The 14082-nt window shown below is 38.3% G+C and overlaps 1 protein-coding gene across 1 annotated transcript in view; it reads left to right on the top strand.

The window, feature by feature from the left end:
• The window catches only part of LOC134855589 (uncharacterized), a 58778-nt gene that overhangs the window by 23153 nt on the left and 21543 nt on the right, over positions 1–14082 (top strand). Inside the window, exon 7 of the mRNA XM_063872126.1 lies at positions 2258–5752. Within this exon, the coding sequence (XP_063728196.1) occupies positions 2258–5752 (3495 nt within the window). The remainder of the gene's footprint in view (positions 1–2257; positions 5753–14082) is intronic.

Below are 14082 nucleotides of genomic sequence, written 5' to 3'. Positions count from 1 at the left end.
GCCTAAAAAATCAAGTATGGAAAATGAGTCCTACGAAAGCTTACGAATTAAAAAAGCCAGAAAACAAAGCAGAAGTAAGCATGTAAAATATAGCTAAACAATATTTCAGGGAGCCAACTATCATTTACATAAAAGTGGTAGTCAAAATTGAAAAGCCATTCATTCAAAACACAATTTAGAAGATGTTTCAATCAGATGCTGTAATATTTTGGAAGATTTCTGCTAACAGAGCGTTTCTACATATTTCACACTAAGAGCATGAGAAAACAGGTATTCTAGCTGTTGGTATATGAATTGAATATTTCATACATGCTATTGAAACGCATAGCAGGTTCTCCTAGTGATATATAATGTAGTCATTTCAGACCGCGTATTGAATACGGAAGAATACACAATTTTTATGGCTGCGCAGTCTTTCAAAGTCAAAAAACTTCAGAATGTTGGATCTAATAGGATGAGGTACGATTACAAAGATTAATATTATGTAAAATAACTTCGTGTAGTTAGTTACTGTGGAAATAAAAATATCTAATTGTGAAGTAGCAGTTTCGGTCGAGTACGGTCGCAACATGTCCACACGGTCGAAAAGTCGAACATAGTCGAACATAAAGTCTGATTTTTGAAAAGCCTCTCTGGACGTCGGAGGGGCTTAATCGATGTCATGAAACATTTATCATCACTAAACTTCTGAAGACCAAATAATAATTTTAAGCAGCGAGCAGATAGACTTCTCTGCTACTGCCGGACCGAGTCAACTATCTCCCACCTAAACCGATTTAGGGGGGGGGGGGGGTGTTGTACGTCCTTAGGTTGAAAGTAAAATGTTGGATCTTGTTAACTACCACCCCCCCCCCCCCCCCCCCCCCTATTGTTTCATTTGTCCTAGTAATTTTATTTAATGTGACTCCACGCATATGGAATCAAGTCTTAGTTATATGGATTTAAATTACTACTACTACTATAGTATATTGTAACGAATATCCATATCCCCCCACCTATAAAGAAAGAATTGAACAGTTGAGCATTTACAAATTTTGTATCTTGTTAACTATTATATGGGGGGGGGGGGGGGTAGTTAACAAGATCCGTAATATTTTCAGCCAATCAGATCATAGTACATGCTGGCCTTACCAGGGGCGGATCTAGGATTTTCTCGAAGGGGGGGGGTTCGGATTTTCAAAAAAATTTTTGAAAATTTTGTCTCGACCTTTTTTTTAGGTCAACCAAATTGATTTTTCGAGCTCTCCCAAAGCACTGTTTCCCAAATTGACCAAAATTTGTGCGCCGCAGGCAAGTTTTTGAAACAATAGGCCGAAAAAGGCGTTTTTAGGCACTTTTTGGAAAATTTTGACCAAAAAATTGCGTTTTTTGGGCGCGCGCTCCCCCCTCAAAACTAGAATATATTGGCGCCAAAGGCGCCTTTAGAAAATTTTTGGGGTCCATCACCAAAAATGGATATCTCAAAATAGTACAAAGGGGGACCCTTTGGGTCGGCAGGGGGTCGAATCCCTGAGAAAAAAAACGTCCGTCCCCCCCCCCCATAAATCCGCCCCTGGGCCTTACGTCTTGAATTGCCATTTAATTTTAGGGGAGAGATTGTTTACTTGGTCCCAATTTTGGCCAGTTTTTGCTTAATTTTCATTAAAGGTTGCCAACTGCGTTTTTCATTGTCGCTAAATTCGCACTTTGGATCTATTTAGCAATCGCCCTCCCATTGGTATCTACTAAAAAATATTATATTGCTGTATTTAAAAATTGAAATTTGCTGCAACGTAATTGGTCAAAAATTCGCCAACTTAACCTTCTTAACAATTGCCACCCCTTCTTGGGCAATTGTTAAGTAGATCCCGCACTTTTTGCCATTTTCTAGCATGATATTACGCTCGGGATATCAGCCCTGCATTTTTGGTAAAGTTAGTCCAATTTTGTAAGAAATAACATCATTTTTTAACATTTAGAAGGGGGGTATAACGAAAAAGACCCCAGAAAATAAAAGAATTAAACCCTAACAGTGCAAGCCATGTGAACATATCAACATAAAAATCATGGGACCAAAACTTATTCCCCCTAGGATGCTGCGGATTTTGTTATGTTAACTTGGCTCAGACCTCTAATTTCCAGCAATCAGATCGATCATTTTACCCGCAGCGTTGAGCCGTTTCATCCCAATTTCAATGCTGTGAAGGAAGATATTAACTTGGTCTCGTTAGGGGAGGATGTTAAATTAATCCAAAACAGGCACTTTTTCTGTTTGCAGAGCGAATCATCCTACTCAAGAAGTTCACATCTCGATTCTTCACAAGAAGTTGACGACGATCTTATGCGGCAACTCAAGAGCAAAATTGGATACCTCGAGAACTGCAAGCGCGAGAACTTCGAGTTCCATTCCGGAATCACATCGGGGGTTTCTGGGCCGGGATCGAAAGAAATCAGAACCCAAACTAGACTCGGATCTCCCAGACGAAGCCCAGACCCGAGTTTCCAGAGGAATGTCTCCGGGTTGCAAACATCCTCGGGATCCCATTTGACACTTCCGGTTGGATCTCGGGGATTAAAAAACGGTCGAAACTGGTCGCCGAATGTGATGGATTTAACCGTTCATATAGAAGAGCCAAACCCAATTGTGAACCAACAGAAGAAGAAAGTTCATCAAGAAATGAAGTTTCTGGTTGATGACTTACAGCGTCGGCAACTCACGGAAGCACGGCGAGCTCTGACGAGCATCACGACTCAAAAAACAACTGATTTAGAGAAATATGCCTACCCAAAAGGTCGAGGTCTAGTATGGGTTGCCTCGCAGGCTGTAAAACCCAAAATGATGAACCAGAGGTTGAGTCCGGCAGTCGTTCCGCAGTCGCACCAAATGGTGGCACCGTCGCCTGTTCCGTCTCTGGATGGCACTATGAGGTTCCAAGGCCATCAGGGACAACCCGATCAAGTCATTGTGACGCCAGGATTCGCGACCGGAGTTTCAATGATTCCCCCTACACCTCCCACTTTAATTCTACCCACAGCACCCATGACTCAACTTCCCACTTACGCTCCGGCTGCAGTCGGCGACTTGATTCTACCCGCGGGTCTCGGCGATCGGCTGTTTCATTCGAACGCGGCACTGAATGTTCCGACAACCACTCGACTTTTCATTGATCCGAGTACTACTGCGACTTACTTGTCGACGCGAGATAGATACATGTTGTCGCCTGGACAAAACTACACGATGGGTGGACGGAATGCGGACGCGGAGTTCGACGCAATGCGAAGAAACCGGATGGCCGAAACGAACGGCTTCGTTCCAGGACTATACATTCCGAACTCGAATCAGGATGCGAACAATTTGTACAACAGAGCGCTGCTACTAAACCAAAACGAGCAAAGTTTGGCAAGAATGCAACCGATTTATGAAAACGATCCTTACGGGCTTCGAAACCTGACACCTCAAGACCCGGCTACTATAAAACGGGACTCCAAACTTGAGCTGATAGCTTCGTTGCAGCAACAACTTGACGACCTCTATAGGGTTGAACTGTACAGGTCTGCTGTCGATGCTAATACGGGTTTAGTCGGACCCCCGAACCCCCCTCAACCTTCCCCTGCAACCCTAGGTCTAACTGGAAACGCCTCGATAAACGAGCTGAAAAAGTCGATTGATCAGCGTTGGCAGCAACTTGACCAATCATCGACGTTGTTACGTAATCTCAGCGCCAATAGGCTGGCTCAGACTTTTTCGACCAACAATAATGGGCCATCGAATGGCATGGATTATAACCAATCAAATCTGGTGGATCCTAATTTGTTCATTACGAACAATAACATGGCAAGTTTGTACGACCCCTACCCAGTTCGAGATTTAAATGCCCTACCAAGCGTGATAGTTGAAGAAATTAACGATTCGGGTTCGGTTATAAGTTCCCCTAACCAAATGACGACTTTGGTAACTAGCCCGACATATTCATCAGCTTTTAATCAACTACAAAGCACAATTGAACCTATAATCCAACAGTCGGCTCAAACTCAGCACATGCAAGCCCAAATTTTTCAACAACAACAACAAATTGCCCAAACGCAGCAGCAATTACAATTGCTGCAGCACCAAACAAACCAACAGCAATTTCAGACCCAAAATCCAGTCCAAAGTGCTATAACAGCTCCTGGACAAATGCAAGTTCAAGATCCCCAGGCTATTATTTTGCAACCCCCTGTAATGACTAATCAGCCGTTCTTAGGGGTGAATCAAGGTGGCATTTTCGACGGAACTGGCGCTTTGCCGAAAACGGGCGCCCAACCCAATTTAGCTTTGACGCCTTTACAGCAACATCAACAGCAGGCATTCAGTTTGGGCAAAAAAGAAACGCCAGATTTTGGACACAGTTACAACTCAAAGACCCTGTCGCTTCCCCACAACAAATCAAACTTGAACCCGAACTCGGGTGGGATCATAAGACCCTTAGAACAGAATCAACAACAGGGACAACAAAGTTCAAGTCAACAACAGCAACAGCAACAAAGCTTGATAAATTCTATGAACAATAACCCATACGCAACACTGTCCCGAGCCGCAGTTAACGAATACTCGAACCACCCACAATTCTACGACAACCAAGTTTTAAGTGGAGCTAGATCCGGCCAAAGGTTAACAGGTCATTTTGGGGGGAATAATGACCCCCAATTTACCTCCCTGGGTGATAATTTTTTCAACTTAGGGGGCCAAGAAAAAGCAGTCCGAAGTATGACTGATCTATCGCGTCCCAGCCAACCCCCGGATTTCTTGGAAAGAGCGCTTATAAAACCAAGTCAGCTATCGATCGAAGATTTGAACGACGGTCATTTCAAGCGACAAGTAGACCATTTTAGACAAGATGGTCAAAATGTGATAAGCAACCGTGGACTTGTGATGCAAGAGTTTCCGACGCGTGATCCGGGCTCGATCAATTTCTCCCAACTACCTTTGAAATCCTTCAGGCTGAGCCAAGACCCAAAAGACCGAAGTGGGCGAAGCAACGGATTAGGTTTGAGCATAGTCGGGGGTAAAATTATACCAGAAACCAGTAACACCAAAGTGGCAATGATCCAGAAAATTTTCCCGGGAAAAGTTGCGGAAATTTTGAACCCACAATTGCAAGAAGGTGACGTTGTTATTGAGTGGAACGGGAACTCTTTAGTGGGCAAAACTTATGAGGAAGTTCAAAATATAATTCAGTCGAAAACAACTGGCGACGTTGACATACTAGTGTGTCCTCAGGCGCAAGCTAAATCGATCATGTCAAAAGCAGATCGAACTGCTCAAATGAGTGTCTATTCCTCAAACGGCCCAAATAACCAACGAGTTAAAAAAGAATACGACTTTCACAACATGCAGTTTATCAAAGGTCAAGTTCAAGGTCAACAAGGGTCATCTTTGATTATGACGTCATCACAACATGATCAGTGGGGAGGAACTCAAGGTCAAATGAGCAACCAGTTACGTAATAATTTAAGCGCGTCTTACAATCAAGATCTGAACCGGAGTCGAATCCAAGTTAGTCAAAATGATGACCCGATACAATACGGGAACCCTGGTAGCAAAGCGTGGCGTGGAGCTGGTATATATTCGACGTTGCCAAGGGGTCGACCCGGTAATTCTGATGCACTTTTGGCACGCCCAGGAGGTAAAGTGCAGCAGAAGGGATTGTGGTTGGACCAGCAGGATGGGGGGTTCGGAGGTCCGGTTGGCAACCAGGGGCGGAACGTGGACGATGGATTTGGACACCAGTTTGTAAGTTGTCCTTTATGTTTAGCTGAAAAATGATGTTAAGAAAAATCTAACAGCAACTGCAAGCACCAGCGGATTTAGGGACGGGGGTATCGGACGCCCTCTTTCAGGGATTTGACCCCTGCCGACCCAAAGGGTCCCCCCTTTGTACTATTTTGAGATATACATTTTTGGTGATCGGTCCTAAAGTTTTCCTCAAGGCGCCTTTGGCGCCAATATTTACTAATTTTGAAGAGGGAGCGCGCGCCAAAAAAAAGGCAATTTTTTGGTAAAAATTTTCCAAAAATTGCCTAAAAACGTCTTTTTGGCCTGTTTTTTCAAAAATTTGGTCGAAATGGTGAGTTATAACCGAGGTGGTTAACTCATAGAGTAATTTCGGATAGGGTACACCGTCTGCTCGTCACGCTATCTTATTTTCGGCCGGATAGATTCGTGCAACTTCTTAGTCTAATACCGATCCTAATCTTACTCTTATACTATCTAGTCTCAGGGTGTTTAACTAGTCTCTGCTAGGCTCAATAGATCTAGGGTATACTGGTTTATTGCGGCTGCTGAAGTCTTCTTGGAGAGTCAACTAATTTCTAAGTTAAATTCAAATCTCTCTGGTGCTGAAATTACAAGTAATTCCAGCACTTACAAATAAGTGGGTTGTTAGTTAGATGGATCATGATTGGTTAATTTTAAATACTTTACAGTGGTAAAATATCTAATTTATCCAATCATAAAATGTAGTTTAGATCAGGTTCCACCCATCCGGGTTTTACAGAGTTTTTTAGAATAGTCTTTCTGCAATTCAAAAGATGGATGATGGACGTTGGTACTTGGCGAACATCATATTTCGTCTGGGTTCTCTTGTTAGAGAAGTTCCAGATTCAATCGTTGTGTCTTCTCATGACAACGACTGGGTTTTCACAACAAACTCAAATCTGATTTCAGAATGGTTGGCTATGACAGGTTTTTTCGTTTCATGTAGAGAACTTCTTTGTGTTTGACCTTGTCTGGGAATGGCGTGGAGATTGTGCGTGGAGGGGATGCCTGGTTACTCGGATCTGTACGTATACTTGAACATCGAGGTGGTCATTGTTCTAGTTCAATGAAGTCCTTTTCTGCGAAGTCAAGTCGTACTCTAAATCCTTTGAGTTGTGATTGTGGGCGGCATATTGATTGTGGTTGGCCATTCTTTTTCGAGTGTAGTGGGGTCATTTTGTCTTTGGATGTTCGTCTTTGGTGTTGTATGCTGATCTATATACTGCAAGATATAATTTACATTTTATAAAATTTTTATTAGTTTGGTGTTTTAATTATGATTTTGGTTAGTTGTTTTCACAAAAGCTTTTTGTTTTAGTTCGGTTATTTTGAAGAGTTACTCACCCTTGAGTACCTCTTATTAAAAATAGGAGTGTGGTCACAAAGCGTGGATGTAGCGCGGTGGGTTAGGCCGGCTATAGAGCATGCTCAGGACGTCCTCTCTGGTGGGTTAGGCCAGGAGTGGGAGTATGATTTCGTGCGGTTTCTGTGAGAGGTCCTGTTATGTGATAACGTTTTATGTTGGGTTTATTGTGGTTTTTCTTATGTTTCGTTGGTTGTGTCCTTTTTTCAAAAATCAAATTGTTTTTGGTATGGGTTTGTCTTTCGACTTTTTTGTGTTTTATTATTTCTTTCTTAGACTTTATAATAGTCTTCAAAAGAATAAATTATCCAGTTTTAAACTGGGTTAATCCGGTTTGGGTACCGTTGGTTTCCTTTTCTTAGTCATGCTGTTATTCTATGTGTTGTGGTGTTTAGTAAGCTGCATTGGTTAGTTTTGTTTAGTATATAATTGCTTTCCAACCGGGTTAAAGGAAAGTTTGAAAGTTGTTATCGTGTGTTAGAGTTATTGAGTGTGAAAGCTTGAAACTGAAATTCATTATTTAAACAATTCTTCGTGGGCGAGCTGTGCGAGTTTGGATAGAATTCTTGTGCGAGTGAATGAAAATATCAAAAGGTTAGTACTGCATTTGCGTTTTATTAATTTACTACATAGAATTTCAATTTTATTGTTTGTTTTGGGGAAAAATTAAGTTACAAATTTTCATCAGTATTAGAATTACTGCTTTTAGGGAAATAATTTATAAATTAATTTATTACATTTGTATGAATTTTATTTAATTTAGCTGGTGCAAAAGATTATTAGAGTTCGGAACAATTTGAGGAAGTTTTCTATTTTTTATTTTTTTTTTGTGTATTTTGCAGATGATCGTGAGATGAAGACTAAAAATCTAAATAAAACATGGATAAAGAATGGTTAGTGTTTTATTTTTAAATTTATTAGTATATGTATAAATTATACTTACCTGTTAGTCGTTGGGGAAAAAACCGTGGGGAAGATGTCGTGGATTATGTCGGAATTTGTTAGTAACTTTGCTAGTATGCGAATGATGTTTTTAGTTTGAAGCAGTGGCCAAAGCAATTGAAGTGCTTTAATGGTTTTTAGTTCTTCAGTGCCAACTGCAAAATCATAAGGTGTGTTTTGGATGAGGTTATATAATTTGTGGTTATATTTAGTGTTGTGGATGAATTCTAATATGGGGATTTCTATAGGTTGAACAAATTCATGTGGGATAAGGAAGGGTCTGGATTCTTCTGCGTTGAAGGTCTTTGTGATGGGACAAAAAATATACATTTGGGTTATGGGATCATAATTGCGAAGAATACCGTGAAGGTTAGTATCTTTGATGCAATATCAGAAGTTAAGAAAAAATGGTGATGTGTATTTAGAGTTAATAAATTGAAAACGATGGTGTGGTTGTCTTGATGGAGTGTGTAGGTCAAAGTGATTTTGTATAAAGCGGTAATATGTATATGTGTGGGTTTGTTTAGTGCGTAACATAATGTCATGTGAGCAGTGCAAATCTCGTTCATGTGGTGCAAGGAAATGAAAGGTTAGTGAAAATAATTGAAATCTTTCTTTAAAACTTTCGTAAGCTTGTGTGTCGGTTAGTGCTTCAGAAATGATGTGGTCGAATTTGCGATCAAATATATTGAGTGTAAAAACATATGGTGTTTTGATGAAAAATTTTTCTGTGATTTGTGGGTTAGCGAAGCGATCATCATCTAAAAATTGGTCTTGGTTAGTTCGGATGATGTTATGATCGTAATATTCTAGCGTATATTCGTTAGCTCGGGGTGCAGTGATTTTTTATATCCGATGTAAGTAAATTGTCTATGTGTTAGTGGTGTAGTGAGTCGATATAGCATATCTTGATTTCGTTCTATATCGATGTGAGTATTAGATAAAGGTAGGCAAAGGGGGTTAGTAAAATGATAATATGCTGTCCAATGAAGTGTAGGCATTAAAACTTGTTCATCTACAAAGCTACGTGTATCGTTAGTATCTGTAGGGGTGTTCAAAGTATATTGTGGAAATGAAGGTAAGGTGATTGCTAAAAATTCTTTCGTGTTAGTGTGATTTGGATGATTAATATATTCACGGGCTGTTCCTGGTTTTGTTGGAAATGGATGGTTTGGGAACTTTCTTTTGAAAGTGCGGTAAGCTCTATTAGTGCTAATTGATGATTCGGTGGATGTGGATGATGGTGCTAGTGATGCGGTATAAGCTGAAGAGGGTGTAGGGGTAGGTGGATTTGATGATCCTATGGTTGATGAAATCTGGTTTATAGTTGAGGTGTCAAGGTGGAAGGGTTGTTGTTGTAGGGTGATAAAATTATCTAGTTCCTGGGAGATTTGGGGAGTATCTGGAGAATTGGATGATCGGTCTGAATGAAATGAGGAGTAGGTTGGGGTAACTTGTGAAGCATAGGATGGTGTAGAAAGGGATGGGAGTGGGTTATTTGGTGGGATTGGTTGAAAAGGGGGTTTTGAAAAAACTGAGGGATTGGTTTGAGAATTATTGGATGGAGATGGTTCAGAGTCGGCAAATTCGTCAGGGGTTTCAATATCTGGGTTATTGAGTTGTGAGATGGAGTATAAAACTGAGATGTGTGAATTAGTGTCTGAATTCATGCCTGATGTTATATTATTGGTTGGGAAATCGGGTGGTGGGAAAGCAAAAAGTGGAATTATTGTAATTGGAGTGTTGAGGTTGGTTGGGTGTGAATTTGAGCGGTGTAGGGATCCAAGTTGTCGGCTCATCGTTTGCTAAAAAAATTATTATTTTGAGACTGAAAAGCGGTGGTATGGGGTTGTTCTATGATTTGTTCATATGTATTTTCATCTAGTGAATGGTGTGTCATTATATGTTGAATGAGACTTTGTGATATAGTTGGTCTAAAATTTGGATTATTTGTTATTGCTAAATTTCGAAAATTTCGTGGGACTAGTGATAATGGATGGTTATGTGGTAGTGGTGGTAACTGTGGTGCTGTAGGCGTAATGTCTACATTGTTATGTTCTTCGTCGTATGTGTTCTGTCTTGTTTCTATTTTTGTGTTGTATTCCTTTATTTGTGCATCTAAAAGAATTTTGTTTATTGATGATGAAAAATTTCCAAAAAATCCTGCAAATAGTATGCGTGCTACACTTGCTTGTCTATTTACTTGTGTGTGTATAGCGCATGTATTATAGATTCATTTTAAAAGCGAAAAAAGAAATCCTATAAAGTTAAACATTGCGTATAAAATAGTCAATTTTTCTAAGATGTAGTAGGGCCATCCTAGAAAATCGAGAATTTCATTTTTTAGTGTAACAAAGCTAAAAATATTTATAGGTGAAATATCTTTTGGTCGGTATTTTTCAGCGTTTAGATATATATAGTCTTTAATGTCTTTAAAATATCCGCTATAGTCTTGTGTATAAATATCTGCAAATCCTGCTGTTTCGGCAAGTTTGCGTAAGTTTTGGTCAATTGATTGTCTTTGTATCGTGTCCATTTGTGTTAATAATTCTTGGAATTGTTGTGTTCTAATGTGATGTTGTATATCGGATTTTGAATATATTCCAATTGAATGTAAGTCAATATTTGGGTTTCGAACAATAGCTCTAATGCTTTCAGGTGAAAATTTTTTGAGTGATTGCATTAATGTGGGATATGGAGTAGAAGATAATATTTATCTTCATCAGGGTTCAGTTGAACTACATTGTGGCTATTTTCTGATCCACATGGGACTGCGGTATCCCAGAAATAGGTTCGTCTTGAAAGTGTGTCAACGAAGTGTACCTTATTCTTATAAAAGATAGGGATTCTTTTATAGCATCGTTTATCTTCAAAAACATATAGTGGTGATACTTTTTTTGGTACAGGTATAAAACCATAAAATGTTTCCTTCATAATCTAAAAAATTTGATCTATTTCCTGATAGTAAATATCCTGCGTAGGGTATTTTTAATACTGCTAGTGCAAGTGATTGTAGGATTTGTGTCCTTTCTAATTCGCATAGCTGGTGAAGTGTTTCTAATTCAGATAGTGACATTTCTTGAAAAATTCGGCTAATTGTGTAGTCTAATTTCATATCTAGGTGAATATCATAGTGTATGTTACCGAAATATGTATTATTCATTAGTGATAATTCTTGTAAACGTGTGCTTCTAGTGTCATGGGGCTTTAGATGTCCACCAGGTTGATTTTTACTTTTTTGAAAATCAACTGGTATATATGATGTTCCTTCGTTTATAGGGTGACTTGTGGCGTATGGGTCAATTTTTACTTTTCCAGTGGTCATGTCGAATCCTTTTTCATATTCAACTAATATCTCGGAGTATTGTGTTTTGTGAAGTGGATTTCTGTATTTACATGCAAGTTCTGTTTCTTGATATATTTGAAAACGTGTCAATTTATTTTCTATATTGTGTGTGTTTCTAAAATTAGAACTTTGTCTTCGTGATGGATGGACTTGTTCATATGGAATTGATTGTATGAAATTTTTTTCGTGAAATTTTATCATACGAGCGTGTATTTTTGCTACTTGAAATGTTGTACATGTGTCTTCAGGGAACCAAACAATTGTTGCTTGTGTTCGTGTTGTAGGGTCACAATAGCCTTGGTCGTTTTTACAAGGTAATCTAATTCCTTGATAGATCATTGTGTTGTCTGATAAATCGCGTGTGAGTTGTATTTTTTCGGGTTGTATTTTCCAATCAAAAAACATGATTTCTTGATATCCTTTATTTTTTGTGTCTGCTTTGCAGTTTGATGGGTCATTTATACAAATGTGTGGTATCCAGTGTTTATCGTGTATATCATAAGTTAATCTTCCGTGTGCGCCGTTGTATGGGTATTTTTCATCTAATTTTATATGTCCTTGATATCTTTCAAGTTCTGCTTGATGTACAGAATCTGCAAAAACTTGGAAATATACTAATTTTCTATCAGTGTTTTTATTTCTTGTGATATTGAGTCTTAGTAACTCGTTTTTACAATCTTCGGGATTGAGCTGTAGAAGTCGTTCGATATTACTTTGGTAGAATGATTCGTGGTCAAGTCGGTTTTTATTTCCATTTGAGACTTGTGAACAATGTACTTTCTTTTCGGAAAATGTCGCTGTGAATTTATATCCTTTAACTGTTGTTGCTCGGGCTTTTGAATAAAGTGTCGCTATTACATTTGTTGTTTCTATAGCTTGTGGTTCTGTTTCGCATTGTGATACTTGATTTATTGCATATTTGTGTAATGTTTTTTGTTCGTTTTCGTCACAATCGTAATGTGTTACTAATAAATCTTGGGGTCCTGTGCGGGGGGAAGGGTTTATGTTTTCATTTGAGGTTATTAGAAAAAGGAATTGGAGAAAAATTAAAATTTTTAGAATATACATGTGTATGACAATCCTGAGTATGGGTTATAAAATGTGATGTAACCAATTGTCTTTTTGGTATATCTGTCGTATTTGTATATTACTTCAGTTATTATAAATGGTGGTGGTAGGGATTGAGCTGTTATATTTGGTGGATTTAATGGATAGGGATGTTGAGTAATTTTGTTTAATTTAACCGTGATTTCAAATTTTAATTGTAGACTATTCTGTTGGAGTATTTGGATGTTATGAGCACGAATGTCTTCGTGAATGTCGTGTCCATATTGTAGTCTTTTTAGTGCCCAATTGTGGAGTCGGTTACTTTCTAGGTGTTGTCCAAATAATGGTGGGGGTGCTGTGAATGTATTCCAGTCTAGTCTTAAAGGATTATTTGTTGATGATTGTTCTCGATATCTAGCGTCGAGGTTATTTGGGAAATTTAAGTTAAAAGGTGGTGGTGAAATCTGGCTTATTGATGGTGTTGATGGTAGTGATAATGTTTCTGGTAGTGATGAGGATGTTGTTGTATCCGTAGAAGTATCTATTGGATCATTGATTAAATTTGGTACATTTGCATATTGTCAAGATGAGGGATGATAGAAATGTTATAAAAATTACAAATAGTAAAAAAATATCTGTTTTACTAAAAATGGTTCGTATCATTTAGATAAGTTTTGTGAATCGTACCTGTGGATATAGTCAATAGCTTTTGAAAGCTGGAGGTATAGTTCAAATATGGAATAGAAAATTAAAAAAATATTGCAAAAAATGATTAAGATTATTATAAAAGATTCAAAGGTATCAAAAAGAAATATGATGAAAGGTTTAAATATTGTGAAAAAGTTTGCGAGAATGTTTAGAATTATGGTAACTGGTCGAGAGAAGAGCATTTAAGAAATGGCTTCTCGATCGAATATTTTTTGTTGTTTGAGGCAATTTTCAAGTGTGGTCGGATTATTTATTGGTTTTTTGACAAGTGGGTTGAGTTTTGTGAAAAATTGTTGGGGGCAAATTTTATGGTGATCGGGAGGTCTTCTTTGTCTTTATTTTCATTTGTCAAATGATCTGGGGTATTTTTGAGATTTTTATACTTTAGGCTAATTAAAATGGTCGTTCTTTTACTTTAGGGTAATTTAACATATTTGTTTGGGGGGTATTTGAGGTCTGAGTTGGGGAAATATTTTTGATCTTTGGTTTATTAGATAAGGGAGGGTTATGATATTATGGTGATATTTATTTTAGTTGTCAAGTTGGAATGGTTTGCTTTTTTTTTGACCTGGAGGTCGCAAAGTTATAGTTATAGATATGCCTGGAGTTTAATATCGTTCGTCTAGTTGATCTGTGTTAGAGTTAAAGAAGGTGACGGATTGGATGAATCCTATTGGCTAATTATGAACTAGAATTGTTGCGTGTTTGTCAGCATGTTATTTTGAAAAATGAAAGTTCAAAATATTTCAGAGGTGCAAAAATTATTAAATATAAATTTAAAGCTGTTTTTGAAATTCGACTTTCTTTAATATTTTAGATTGTGGAATGAATGTTTTATAGTTTTTACGTGGTTGATTTCTAAGTCGTGATGACTCTCTATGTTCTGATTTGTCGATTTGT

This window comes from Symsagittifera roscoffensis, chromosome 10, assembly GCF_963678635.1.
Source record: "Symsagittifera roscoffensis chromosome 10, txSymRosc1.1, whole genome shotgun sequence".
NCBI classification, from domain to species: Eukaryota; Metazoa; Xenacoelomorpha; order Acoela; family Convolutidae; genus Symsagittifera; species Symsagittifera roscoffensis.
Note: the sequence above shows the minus strand (reverse complement) of the source record. Positions and strands in the feature narration are given on the sequence as shown.